Consider the following 14,237-nt stretch of genomic DNA (forward strand, 5'->3'; position numbering starts at 1 on the left):
ACGGTGGGAGAGGCTTAGTTTTGCAGCTTCTGGGAATCACGGTGGGAGAGGTAGTAGATGTGCGTTTGGCTGCTCAAACGCCAAACCAAACACACCATCAATCTATTCAAAAAATTAATCACCACATAAAAGCACAACTTCTGCATTGTGGTATTCTGCAAAAAATAAAAATTCCAGACAGAATCCTGATGTTATTTGAATCAGCCTATTTAACATTGAAAGTGACTTCTAAGTTATAATCAAAATCTTTACCAGATAATGCTAAGAAAAAATAATTAGAACAAAACCTGGGAAAATAAAAAACTCATCTATAGAAATTTTAAGAAAAAATACGCCCCTAAAAATTAATCAGAACTAAACCATGCAATACCCAAGAGAAATCAGCAATGTCATCATCACCAATATGGATGGAGAAAAAAAATGCCATCGACAAGTTAAGTCAGCAAAGACAAAACAATCTAGGCAGAAGTCCTTTTTCTAAAGCATTGCCAAACAAGTAAATGTACAGGCAAACTTGACAACTAATTGAGGTTCCTAATGGCTGTACAAAAACAGATACAAATCAAACTAATGAAAAATAACCTAATAAACCGGCGTTGAGAGGAAAAGAATCTTCAAAATTTCCACTTCATCCTTCCTGCAAACCTGCATAAAATGTAGACAATTCAAAAACGATCAGATTTTTGCGATCTTTATATAATTTCATCATCACAGATAGAGTATATAGATTTTCCATATAATACACACTTGGAAAGTGAGAACCAGGTCCATTTCCGTCAGTGGAGTTGAAGTTCGCAGGATACTGAATTGAAATTAAACTCTCATCTGCTACAACCGTAGTCTCGGGGGAAGCTGTTAACCCAACTGCTGCACTACTTGCAGATCTGATTCCTGCAAGTAAAGTCTTAGCTACGTGAACGTGAGTATTTTAAATATTTTGAAATGAGATGATTATAAAACTTTAGAGTTTGTCATGCTTATGAGAAACGAGATACTCCTTAGAGTTTTAAGATGAACCAGAAATTTCTCGCTGAAAGCAAAGACGAGTTTAATTTGATAGGCAACTATGTAACAAATGCCAATCATACACATCCACTTATCCTCTATGAATCACTGATACAGACATCTGACACAACACTAACACGTGGACACCAAACACGCTTCAAGTCTAAAGTGTTGGTGCTATATAGTTTATCCTAGTAGTTGCATTTGAATAAAGAAGTACGAGCAATGCTTAGAATCACTAATGCGTTACAACTTTCCGCCCTTTCATAGTTGTAAAACAATACATAAATTTTTTTGCAGACTCAAGACGAATGCAAGCATGATATGCATATATGTATATTGAATTAAATATGAGATTTCTATGACAAATACATGCATTAAACAAAATAACATTCATATGCTTTGTCAATTTAGTATACAGATTTGATTTCAAAATCGAGCCAGCACAACAAAGGAAGAGCTAATTTACCGTGGAGTATGATGACGAGGAAGAAAACAATAGTGATAACCATGGCAGAAAGATTTGTATACGATGACGTCGACGGTGGTTTGCCAGCTTTCATCCTTTTAACTGCATTCATTTTCTTAACCCTCGCGCGCTTCCTCAACGCAAGTTCAGCTAACTCCTTTACAAATCTGTGATCACCAGCATCCAAAGACGGACCTTTCGGAGGCAAAGGCGGCTTTTGAGGCTTTCTAGGATTACCAAACATACTCTTCTGTTTTCCATGTTTTCCATGATGTCCATGATTTCCATGAACATGTTCTAAACCTTTATCCACCAACAATTCTAAATTATAATCCTCTACACCAACAAAATCACCCGAATTCGAAGAATTACTACACGATTCAATTCCATTTTTACCCTTTTCTGATCCATCTAAATTCAGAACCCCATTCCATGACCAAGGAAAACCATTCCTTGAATCTCTCTCATCATTGCTTGTTTCCTCTTCGCTTGTGTTCTCACCACTTTCAATGTCAAATTCAACGTCTTTCTCTTTGTGAATAGTACGACCCATCTAATCTAAAATCAATTTCATCAACAATTTTCAAAAACCCATCTCAGAATCATAACAAAGATTCAATTTTTGACAATAAAAAACATGAACAAATTACTCAAAAACAATGCATTCAAAAAATGAAGATTAAGATAAAAATTGAATAGAAGATGAAGAAAAAAAGTGGTTGTGAAGGTACCTTTGGTCAAAGGGTAGAACCCTAGAAACGGTGGTAATCTTGAAACATTCCTAACGAGGAATCTATTGATGCACGCAGGCGCACTCATACATGGACAATAATACATTTTAGAAAACAAAAATAATAATTATTAAAAAAGACAAGAATTTAAGGTTTTTCTGTTTTATTTAATTTAATGGCCAATGGTTTTCTGTCTTGCTTTTTAATTCGATATTTAAAATACTTTTAAAGGAACGGAACATTAATGGTTGAAACTTGGAAATGTGTTTTTATTAGGAAAAAGTCAACAATTTCACCCGATGCTGTGTTATAAAATTTGAACCGGTGTGATCCGTCCGATTCATCAATTAAATCAATGAAACTAGTGGATTTGATTGAATTGACAGATTGCACTATTCTTTTTACTCTTGGCTTCAAGCCCCGTTGGTGGCCTTAAAAAACTTATAGCTTTCGCTATTGTATTGGGTTTTGAGTACCCCTAGTACTCATTTCTTATAAAACATTAATCTAGCTTATCAAAAAAAAAAAAAAATTTGGACTAAGTATAACAACGCTCAAAATTAAAACAACATCAAACATCACCTCTCCTTTTGATTCTAGTGTGTATTCAAAATTTAGGCTAAATTAGCTTGTAGCTGGTAGTTGGTGACTGGGTAGTTAGTGACTAATAGTTGGTAGCTGGTGATTGATAGCTGATAAGTTAATTTGAATTTTAGATAAATTAGTTGTTACATTAACTGATAAATACAAAATGATACAAAATGACATTTTTATTAAAAAATTTGTGATTTATTTATCCATATTATATTATTAAGTTAATTTATAGTATTTGATAAAAATAAATATATTAATACAAACTTACAAAACAATTTTAATATATGTGAAAATTTTAAGAAACATCAAAATATTTTAAATTTATATATAAATTATATAAATAAATTTAGCGAAAAATATGAAATTTGAATTCAATTAAATTAATCAAAATTAATGATAAAAATAAGTTTATTATTTAATATTATACCATAAAAATATTTAAAAAAAAATCTTTGTCTCGGTTAATCTCATTGATTCTTCGATTACGTTTCACTAACTTGAGAATTATCAACTCTATTTCAAAATTTATTGTATACTTTAGATGTTATTAAAAACATTAAAAATTAAAAAAAATATATATTAAACATTGAATCATAATATTTTTGTTAAAATAATAAGGGTATAAATAGAAGAAAAAGTCACAATCTAAAAGTACATGTTCAAAAGCTACTTCAAATAGCTTTTTAAAAAAAAAGACAAAAGCTAGTAAAAAAGCTAAAAGCGAAAAGCTAAAAGTTAAAAGCTAAAAACAGTTATCAAACAGAGTTTTTTTATTTATATGAGTTAAAAAGCTAAAAGTTAAAAGCTCTTTTTATGACCTTACCAAACAGACTCTTATTTATATTATATAGATTTTTTTTTTAAATTTTATATTCATAATTTTTATATCAACTAATATTTTATTTACTTTTATATAGTATCGGATCAACATCTATAAACACTTAATAATCTGGTCTCATAATCGTATTGATTATCAGTTTGGATTTTAAATCATTGACAAGAAGACAACGACGATAGTTTCCTCATTATATTGTTCAGTGGCCATGGATGTTTGGGCTTAATTTACTAAATATAATAACTTGTAACTTAAGAAATACAACATCCATTATTCATTTGTTTCTTTTTTTAAATTTAGAAAATTTGTGATTTTTATCGTATTTTTTTAAGCTTCTACAAAATATTTTATATGTAAACATTTTTTCGTTAAATTTATGTGTTAAATTTATGCATTTATACTAAAAAAAAACATATTTTTGTTAGACAAGTAACTTCAAACACAAGAGAAAAGGTAAATTGTGATATTCAAAATTTGTAATAATTTAAATAATTTATCACTTAAAAAGTAAATTGAGTTAATATTTACAAAAATCATAGATAAATGCAACGAAAAGAAAATAAGATGATAAAGTAAATAATAGAATTAAAAGAGATAGAGTTATATAGATGATTCCAGATAATTATACAAGTTCAGTTGAACGTTGTCCTAGTCATGTCTCCAAAATATCTTCTTGAGATTTCACTGTAAAATTGAGCTTTTATAGGTTATATCCACGAACCTTAGATACAAGTGAATTGGAGGATTTTATACTGGCTTATTCTCCCAACTAAAAAAGAGCTTTTCCACGAGATAAACTCATGAGCCGAGTAGAGATTTCACCGGCTAATATCAATAACCAAATAGAACTTTTGTAAGCTTAGTTCTATATCCAAACAAGGATTTTCCAAGTGATAGATCTCAATAATCAGACTCAATTCTTCAAGAGTATCCCACTCTTGAAAATAACAACATTAGCACTACACCAAGACAACTCTTTGCTTACAAGTAGTTTTCTCTCACAAGGCACTAAGGCAATGTTTGTAAAATAAAATATTTAAAGAAAGATAGGAGAGAGATAAATTGTAAAGAATTGGGAAAATTTTAAAATCTTGTGTGAAATAAAGTGAGGAGAGGGCTCCTTTAAATAGGATAAGATTGTGCTATAAAAATGAAAAAATCCATATGGCTAACTAACTCTTCTAACTGATTAGGTCATAAGTCTAATCAATTATTGTGGCCAAAAACAACAATTTTTTATATAGAGTCGTAATCAATCATGAAGAATTTGTCATAATTGATTATAGACTCGATTAGGCCTTATCTGATCGATTAGGTTTAGAATCTAATCGATTAGATAGTTGAAAAAATTGTCCTAATCAAGCAGAGACAATCCCATACTCAATTAGCTAGGCCTTGAAAATATTTTTAGGTGATTTTTTTAAGTAAAGATATGCCTTAAAAGTATTTTAGACATGTGTGAGTGTTGCCTTAGTATCTTAGGAGTTACTCTCGTACTTTCACAAGACTCTAGTCACTCAGACATATATGACCAGACAAGCTTTCACACTTTCTCTCTTTCACAACTCTGAAGTTTTCAAGTTTCTTTTCCATATATATCGATCATATAAGGACTTTCCTGGAACCATGAATCTTATACTTGATGAGACTTGAGAGATATTCAAGTTAATCATCAACATCCATGAGTTAGAATCTTATTACCACAGACTTCAATAATCATAAGTGTTGTCGTCAGCAAAACACCAAGAAGGTCAACAAAGTCATTATCATTAACTTCATATCTACAACCATATAGATCCACATTTTCCACCTTTTTTGATGACGATGACACATCTCTTAAAGGGGTGGTAAGAGTGAATACATTGGGATAAAATTTTGAGGGGTTAAACTCCCCCTCACATGAGTAGAGAGTACACTCTACTTTTCCTAAGAGTATACTTCACCCTCTTTTGCATAATCAAAAAGGTGGAAAAAAACAAGCATAGCACATAAATCACATATTTAGTTAAGTAAATGGAACAAGTTACCTTATAAAGAGATGGACAAGAACAATAGAGATTAAGGCACAAAAAATATTTGTTGAATCTACTTCTTTCTTGATTCTTTTCGAAAAGAAATCAAAGGTCTTTAAAGATTTCTAAACCGATAGGTAATTCTGGAATTTACTTCTTTCTTTCTTAGATTATTTCCAAGAGATATTAATTTCCCCTTAGGAAATATTTTGAACTACCTCTTTTTTAGACTTCTTGGACCTTAGACTAATATTAGGCATGCTGCACTTGGCACCCTTTTGCTCCAAAAACACTCAAACTCAACCAAAGCTTAATAGAAAATGAATTTATTTGACTAAGAAAATAATAAATCACTTACTAGATAGTCAATAGGAGTTTTTTTTATTTTCCAATATCTATTAAGTGTACAACCTAAAAACCTCAAGATAACTTGAGAGAACTTCCCTTTTTGAGGAAGCGACAAACCACCATCGATTTTCCTACTCTTTAAATCATTTGATACGAAAGTTGGTCCAAATGCATGACTGATAAATCCATTACTAATTTATCACCTCAACCTTCTAAGAGGTTCCATGATCATAGCCATTGAATGATACCATCAGTGTCAACTCCTTTTTTGTATACCCAATGTATGTTTTGCACAAGTTTATTGAATTTGCAAGGAAGACTCCTTCAAAGCTGCAAATTATTCATTTTTCATATTTGTTAGTGTAGATTTCTTTGTATATTCCTTAGGTGAATATGATTATGTAATCCTTCTAATGATCGATAAGTTTGTAACCCAAGATAATATCGGAGATTTTCCATCCATCGATTTTAATCTGCATCACATCATAAACATCCTTGCACAAGGATTCATTAGTAGCACCGAATCAACAAAACATGCACAAGAAAATATTCTTAGTTTGAAAAAGAGTTGTATCATCCTTCCTTCTCAGAAACTTGTTTTCAAGTAAAGAATTGCTCAAACTATCAAATCAAGCTCTATGAACTTGTTTCATATCGTAGAGAGCCTTTTTCATTTTGAAAACATGAATAATAAAAGTTTCATAAAAGCAAGAGGATGATCAGCAGAAACTTAATTTCATAAATATATTTTTCAGACGCAGCCATTGTACACCAAAACACGTTTTAAATGATACGTACTCTCATTTTTCTAAAAACTAATCTAGAAGTGGATCTATGGACTCACTCCTACAATGAATTTTTTTTATTTCACATGAAAAATTTGGAAGTATAGTTTTGAATTTGTCAAGCGGGAATTTGAAAGAAAAAAATACCTCCTTTCATGTATTCACAACCCATTGAATATTTCATAAGTACATTTTTGGATTTGTCAAGCGAAAAAATTAATGAAACATCATCTTGTATGTTTGCTTCCCTCATGATCATACCACCATTTATTCTTAAAACCTTACCAAAACATGATTCCACACTTAATCAACTTTTCTATTTCAAAATAGCATTTCTCTAATTTTTCACATAAAAAAGAAGCTGAAATTTAAGGTAATGTACATATATTCCATTCCCAGTTACTTGTTATAATCTATTTTTCTGTTTGAAAAAAAACATTGCATCCAGAAAATCTATTTCCAGATTATTGTTTAATGACATACAAAATTGTATTTTCTACTTCAGTGTTGCATTTGGTCAGTTTTTAATTTTATTTCTATTATGATTGGCCTTAGATATGGTGCACCCTAGTATTGTCCCCAAAAATATTATGTCTATGAATGTCAAACTGTTTGATGTCAAGGAGTTTGTTATTCGTGAACATATGCTCCAATGGATCCACACATATGGTGCTAATTTGGGGTTCAGGATTGTCATTAGGAGGCCAGATAATGGTTCTGATAGAAGACAAACATTTGTGATATTGAGATGCAAAAGAAGTGACAAGTACACAAATTATATCCAGGAGTTCAAACGAGATAACACTAGTTCGAGGAGATGTTAGTGTCCTTTTAAGTTGCGTGTGTACCTTATGGTCAATAATACATCGAGATTTAATGTGATTTATGGTATACATAATCATGTCATGTATTACAAGTTATCTGATCATCCAATTACATGTTACATTAAACCTGAAGAGAATGAACTTGTTTCTAACATGTCATTGAATATGGTGCAACCCAAAAATATACTTGCAACTTTGAAATGGAAAATACCTCAAATTGTCTCAAATATCAAGCAAGTATACATTGTTCGTGCTTGAAACAACAAGTCGATAAGAGGTTCAAGAATTAAACGAAACAATTGTTGTAGCTTTGGATGATAACCATTATGTATCTAGGTACAGAGTGTGATAGGATGGAGAAACCGTTCAAGATATATTTTGGACGCATCATGGTTCCATCAAGTTGTTCAACATATTTCCCATTGTGCTCATTATTGATTCAACATATAAGACCAACAAGTGCAGACTTCCACTTTTGGAAATGATTGGTGTTTCTTCTACAGAGATGACTTTTTCAGTTGGGTTTGCATTTTTAGAAAGTGAAAAACAGGACAATGTCATTCGGGCGTTAGAAGTGTGTCGGACTATGTTGATGGACCAATCAAACATGCCAAAGGTCATTGTCACCAATCGCGATGCCGCATTGATAAATTGGGGGGATTAGTGTTAAGTCTCTGTTTGGTTCGTGAGTTCCGCCACTTTAGGAAAAACTCTGCTTCTAGGTTCGTGAAGAATAATCGGCAAAAAATATTCACACCTGCTCTCGAGCTAATACTTATATAAAATCTTAGTTGGTTCGAGATCAGCCCGGTATAAAATAAAGGTTTGGATCGTGGTTAGCCCGATATAAAACCTTGATTCGGTTCAGAAGATATCCATTTTAAAACTCCATCTTGATTCGAGATAAGTTTGTACAAAATCTCGATGTGTCTTAGAGACTAACCGCTCGAAACTTTGTTCATTGTTTGACTTGAGTATAAACTGCCTCATTCCTTTATATATTGTTTAGTTGGAAGTAAACCTAAAACTTCATTTTCTTTGTGTTAGGGGGTTTATGGGCTTAACCTTGTATAAATTCTCAAGAATTATAAGATACTGTCAAGATCAGTTCTTAGGAAGAGGAGTAAGTCCCTTCATTAAGACCGAACCTCTATAAATGTCTGGTGTTATCTCTCTTCCAACATTTTATTTTTCGCATATTTCTTTTATCTTGGATAGTGTGAAACCCGCATCCGATCCTACCCGTTGTCATCCCTACTCCAAAAGCTACATTTTATAGATTCTCTTTTCATGGTTGATCAAATACCCATCCGACAGTCGACTAACCCTTCAAACGCTACACAATAATGCGAAAAACTTAAAAATAACATTTATTGTTAGATGGAGGAGGGAGTACTAAATTTGAAAACTCAACTTTACTATTTTGGAGAAACCAAGAGTTTTTGTCATAAATGTAAGCCTAACTGCCTAAGTAGATACTACTCCTATTTCCCGATAACTGTGGTCCTACTTTCTACTCACTCCTCATGCCTTTCAAGATTCCACTCTAAGAATTAAACTCCATGATGCCTTTCGAGCTTGCTGAAAATTATGACTATAAATTGCAGTACTTCATTAAATTTCCATCTTCCAATTTTCTACTATATCACACATGGGTCATGTAGGGTCTTTTGAGCTGAACGGAGTACACATCCAAACCAGAGCAACATCCAACGAGAAAGAGATCGAGAACCATATATCATCATTCATGCGTCCTTCCAACAATCATCGAACCAAAGTAATCGGTTTCGATGCCGAGTGGCTTCTGTTAGACGCCACAGAACCAGAAGCCATTACCAAGTCGAAATGCGCCACCATACAACTCTGTGATGGACATTCATGTCTCATTATTCAGCTAAATCAATTTAACTCATTCGAGAGCTGGGCTTATGATTCTGTCCATAAATCTCTGCTTAACTTTTTTCGTCTGCCAGATTTCACATTTGTGGGAATTGGAATCAAAGAGAATTTTGCTAAGTTGGAGAAGCAGTACGGGTTTGCATGCAGAAATGCTGTTGAACTTGGACATTTAGCTGCTGCTATGATGAAGAGTCCTCGGTTGAGTTTTTGTGGTGTTGATGAGTTAGCTTTTGTGGTGTGTAAGCTTGATTTACGGAAATATAGGCCTTTAACAACGGCTTTTGATTGGGGTTGGTGTCTTCTTAGCAAAGAACTTGCTAAACTTGCTACTGTTAATGTGTATTCTTATTATAAGATTGGGAGCAAACTGCTTCAATGTGGTGTTGTAGGCAGATGTAAAACTGTTGGTGGAACTTCTAAGCAGGCTACAAGAAAGAGAAAGAGAAAAGAACTTGAAAAGAAAAAAGTAGAAAGCAGTGGGATAAATGGCAAAGATAGGCAGCCTAGGAAGAAAAAAAGGAAAAAGCAACAACCAAAGAAAGTGTATTATACTCGTTCTAAGGTTGAAATTCATTGTGCTCGTTAATGAATTTTTTATTTGTTTTTTATTTTTATTTTTATTATATATATATATATATTTTATAAGTTACTATGAATCCCAGTTTTTGTTTTTCTTTCGCTATAATATATTTTAGGTTTAAATCCATTCATCCAGCGGTTACTCTATCAACTGCGCTGCAAATTTTCTATGATACAACTGTTTATGTATGAGTCACATTGTTCTCCAATCTTGATTTAGGAGAAAAATAATGATAAGTGCACTGCAAATAAAACTTATATAGATATAGACTAGTACCAAAAAAAAAAAAAAACTTTTTTATAAATATAAATAATAAAATGTATATGAAAACGTCAATACTATACAAATTGACTAAAAATTAATTATTAAAAATAATAAATCTAAAAAGTAAAAATTTGCTAGAATCGAGAAAGAAATTATCTATTTAATAATTTTTAATTCCTCTAATAGAATTTTACTACTACAATTATTGAGAGTTATCTTGTTTTAAATAAATATAAATATTATGGTTATAGTAGTTCCAACTTCCTTCTTTTCATTTTTTGTATTCAAGTTACAATGTCATTATTAGAAAATTATTAGAAAATTACTAATTCATGAATTACTATTATTTTCTTTGGTGTTATTAAAAATGTGATTGAATGATTAGCTAAATGCTTTAACATATTTGTATGGTCCATAAAATTATAAGTGTGTGTTTTTCCTATAAAGATAGATAGACTCAGAGGTCTTAGTAGGTATATTATTACATATATGAAGGCGAGGGTTAACTCACAGCAGCGAGTAGTCATCTGCGGTGGTTTTTGAAGATATTTTAGGGACAAATTCAGGTGAAGTGAGAGGTCTTGTTGGTCGTCGTTGTTGGGTCGCAAACGGGCGATTGTAGTAATGTTGTTAGGGTTATTCAGAGCGGAATGCTCTCTGAGTGATGTTTTAATAAGTGTAAGTAAGTAACTATTACTTGAGAGTTGTCTATTTTCTTCCATTAAAGGAGAATTATTTATATACGCTTTTAGGCTTTGGCTAAAGATCCAATTAGTGGTTTACCCTAACTTCATGACCAATGATTGAAATCATGGGAGGACTTTGTCTCCTTGGATTTTGAAAAGAGTGGTTATTTTTCTTTGACTGACCCTTTGTTAGTTAGTCATTGTGGATCCACGCCATCTACCACGTTTCTTGGGCGAGTGGATAGTGGGAACACCCGCGGGAGACCTCGCGACCCCTTTCGGATGACTTCCTAGCCCCATTTGAGCGATTGGTGGCTTCATTGGGTGTCACTCCGCTTGCCCCCTTGTTTGTCTTCCTTGCTAATTTTACCAAAGCTACCCCTTGCTTGGGCCCGACAAAAATATTTAATATACCTTGCATTGGAGGAACTTAGGCCTATAGGTGATGCACTTAGACGATCCTATTTGCCGAGACTCTTAGTCGAATACTTTAGGCACAAATTTATGGCGATTCCCTTATATGAGACTTTATAGTCGAGTCCCTCAGGAGAGACTTTATAGTCGAGTTTCTTAGGCGATACTTTATGGTCGGGTCTCTTAGGCGAAACTTTATAGTCGAGTTCCTTAAGAGAGACTTTATAGTCGAGTCTCTTAGGAGAGAAGTTCCTTAGGTGAGACTTTATAGTCGAGTCTTTTAGATAAGACTTTATAGTTGAGTCCCTCGGAAGAGACATTTTGTCCTCTTGGAAAGGACTTCTATCGAGCCCTCAATCAAGACTTGTGACCAAGTCTCTTCGGCAAGTTGCACCTCTTGGGCGAGATTTTTATTCTCGGTCCCTCCCGAGGAAACTCTAAGTCCCTCAGGCTGAGAGTTTAATTAAGCAAGTTCGAGGGGACTCTTAGTCCCTCAAACGAAGTTATATATTTAGCCCGGATGATGAGACTTCTAGTCTCTCAAGCGAGGCGTTGACCCTTCTCGGGCGGGACTTTCATCAAGCCGCCAAACAAGACTTAAGACTAAGTCTCTTAGGAAAGACTCAAGTCGTGCCTCTTGGGCGAGGCAAGGGTCTAGGTTATTAAGAGACAAAAAAAAGAAAGGGTGGAAACAAGTACTAATGATGGCGGCTGTAGAAACTGTATACGAAGTCTGGCAAACCAGGAAATTTATCACTTTCTCTCAAAGCTCCAATGATAATATAGAGGAGAAAAATAAAGTTAATGTTGTGATGAGATGTATTATGCATCACAGATTAGAAGAGCATTTAAGTGTAACTAATCTTAGCATAGAGTAGTATGATTTGTTGCTTGGAAATTTGGATCCTCAGAATCGGTTTGGACTTATATGTTTTTTTGAAAATAAAAGTATTTTTATTTTAAAAAAAAAACAGTGTACCGTTAAATTTTTATTGAAGCTTGACTTTTATTTTAATTATTTATAAAATAATAAATGATTGTGATGCATCAACTGTGTAAAAAAATTTACACCGATAATGCATAACCTTTAATCTTTATATATAAACAATAGAAAAAGACCATATTAATACGTTAAAGTCTACCAATCGTTAGTTGGTCTAGTGGTGATTGGCGCTGGACTTGGTAGGGAGAACCATGGTTCGATTCGCCGCAACTGCGATCGGGAGGGGATGAAACCACTTGATGTCAGAACTCGCCCCCGAACCGGACTAAACCGGTGGTATAAAGCCACAAAAAAAAAACGTTAAAGTCTAATATGAATGAACAAAATAGATGTTTAGTTATTTCAAGTCTAGTATAGTATACATTTATAGAAAGATTGCAGTTTGGAAATGAGTAGTTAGCATATGCAATACTAGTATTTCCTCCGTTTTTTATTATAAATCGTTTTAGACTTTTCACACATATTAAGAAAAATAATAACTCTTGTATAAGAATGAGAAATTATGAAGGTTTTTATAAAATTGTCCCTCTTTAATGACATGTGAAAGATAAATTTACATAATTGAAATGAGAGAGAATAATAAATATTTAAGATCATAATAGAAAAAATATCATTAATTATATATTGGAATTGTACAAAAACTTATATTAAAATACAATTTTTTTTCAAAAACGACTTATAATAAAAAAACGGAGGAAGTATTTCATAATACTACCGTTTAAATATTTTAGTGGGGTCCGTCCCTGCCATGAAGTATTCCCTAGAGTTACTCCAGTTTCCTATATATAATCCTCGAGCACACTGCAAATAAATGCCTTTCGTGATTCTACTCAAAGAATTTAAACCTCTTAATGATGATGCCTTTCGAGTTAACTGTAGGATATATGCCTATAAATAGTCCTCTTCTTTCTTTATCAATATCAGTTGTTTTATTTAAGAATTATAGAATTATTATTTCCAAATAATTGTTTTGTTTCTGCATCACTTATGGCCAAGGGTTACGAGGTGTCGTTTGATCTAAGAGGATTCCAAATTAAAACCACAGTAACATATGATTGCAATGAGATTGAGAAACATCTATCTTCTTTCTTCCTCCCTTCTATTAACCATCAAACCAAAGTAATCGGGTTTGACGTTGAGTGGTGTATGGAATATTGTAAAGAACCAAGGATTATCGCAAAGTCCAATTGCGCAACCCTGGAGCTTTATGATGGACATTCGTGTCTTATTATTCAGCTAAATCGTTTACCCAAGTTTTATGGTTCGACTCCATTGACTGACTCTGTTTACAGACGTCTGCTTAAATTTCTTCGTCAACCAAATGTTACCTTTGTGGGAGTTGGTATAAAAAACAATTTGGCTAAGTTAGAGAAGCACTATGGGTTAGGAATCCGTAATGCAGTCGAACTTGGACCGTTAGCTGCTGCTGCCATGAGGATGCCACGATTGAGTTATTGCGGAGTCGACGAGTTAGCTTTTGTTCTTCATGGATTTCATCTCGGAGAGCATAGACCTTCAACAGAGGACTGTGACTGGGCTAGTAGTCCCCTCAGCAAAGAGCTTGCTCAAGTTGCTACTGTTAATGTTTACTCTTATTACAAAATAGGTAGCACATTGCTTCAATCTAATGATGTAGGCAGTGATGATACAGTCCTTGTTCGTGTTTGGTAGGGGGAGTACTTCCTCTGATGCTGGTAGTGTTGGATTCGTTTAGTTTTTTTCATTCTAATCTAGTTGTTGTCTTGGCATTTTATAGCTAACAATCTCCTTTCTTTTTACCTAATTTCT

General features: G+C 33.0%; 2 protein-coding genes across 4 annotated transcripts; one reads left to right on the plus strand and one right to left on the minus strand.

Annotated features, from left to right (window-relative positions):
- Window positions 1-292: 292 nt before the first annotated feature.
- Window positions 293-2,363, minus strand: LOC131643012 (uncharacterized). Of its 3 annotated transcripts, none has more exons than XM_058913162.1 (4): window positions 2,206-2,363; window positions 1,475-2,032; window positions 748-909; window positions 293-645 (listed from the first exon to the last, which is right to left on the minus strand). In XM_058913162.1, the coding sequence occupies exons 2-4, from the start codon at window positions 2,025-2,027 to the stop codon at window positions 629-631; spliced, it is 732 nt and encodes a 243-aa protein (XP_058769145.1). In that variant the 5' UTR covers window positions 2,028-2,032; window positions 2,206-2,363; the 3' UTR covers window positions 293-628. The 3 variants fall into 3 exon arrangements, with proteins under 3 accessions (XP_058769145.1, XP_058769146.1, XP_058769147.1); XM_058913163.1 differs by having other exon boundaries at window positions 748-891; window positions 2,206-2,362; XM_058913164.1 differs by lacking the exon at window positions 293-645 and having other exon boundaries at window positions 766-904.
- Window positions 2,364-13,436: 11,073 nt separating this feature from the next.
- On the plus strand, window positions 13,437-14,120 carry LOC131643013 (protein RISC-INTERACTING CLEARING 3'-5' EXORIBONUCLEASE 2-like). The gene has a single exon (XM_058913165.1). It carries the CDS (start codon window positions 13,437-13,439, stop codon window positions 14,118-14,120), a length of 684 nt encoding a protein of 227 aa, XP_058769148.1.
- The last annotated feature ends 117 nt before the right edge of the window (window positions 14,121-14,237 follow it).

The sequence above is a fragment of the Vicia villosa genome, unplaced genomic scaffold (assembly GCF_029867415.1).
Source record: "Vicia villosa cultivar HV-30 ecotype Madison, WI unplaced genomic scaffold, Vvil1.0 ctg.006566F_1_1, whole genome shotgun sequence".
NCBI lineage: Eukaryota > Viridiplantae > Streptophyta > Magnoliopsida > Fabales > Fabaceae > Vicia > Vicia villosa.

Bases quoted from the DNA above. Each gene is read 5' to 3' on its own strand.
- LOC131643012 (XM_058913162.1), bottom strand. From the start codon at position 2,027: ATGGGTCGTACTATTCACAAAGAGAAAGACGTTGAATTTGACATTGAA. The intron at 910-1,474 runs GTAAATTAGCTC...ACGTTCACGTAG, and splicing joins CCTCGTCATCATACTCCACG to CTAAGACTTTACTTGCAGGA.
- LOC131643013 (XM_058913165.1), top strand. From the start codon at position 13,437: ATGGCCAAGGGTTACGAGGTGTCGTTTGATCTAAGAGGATTCCAAATT.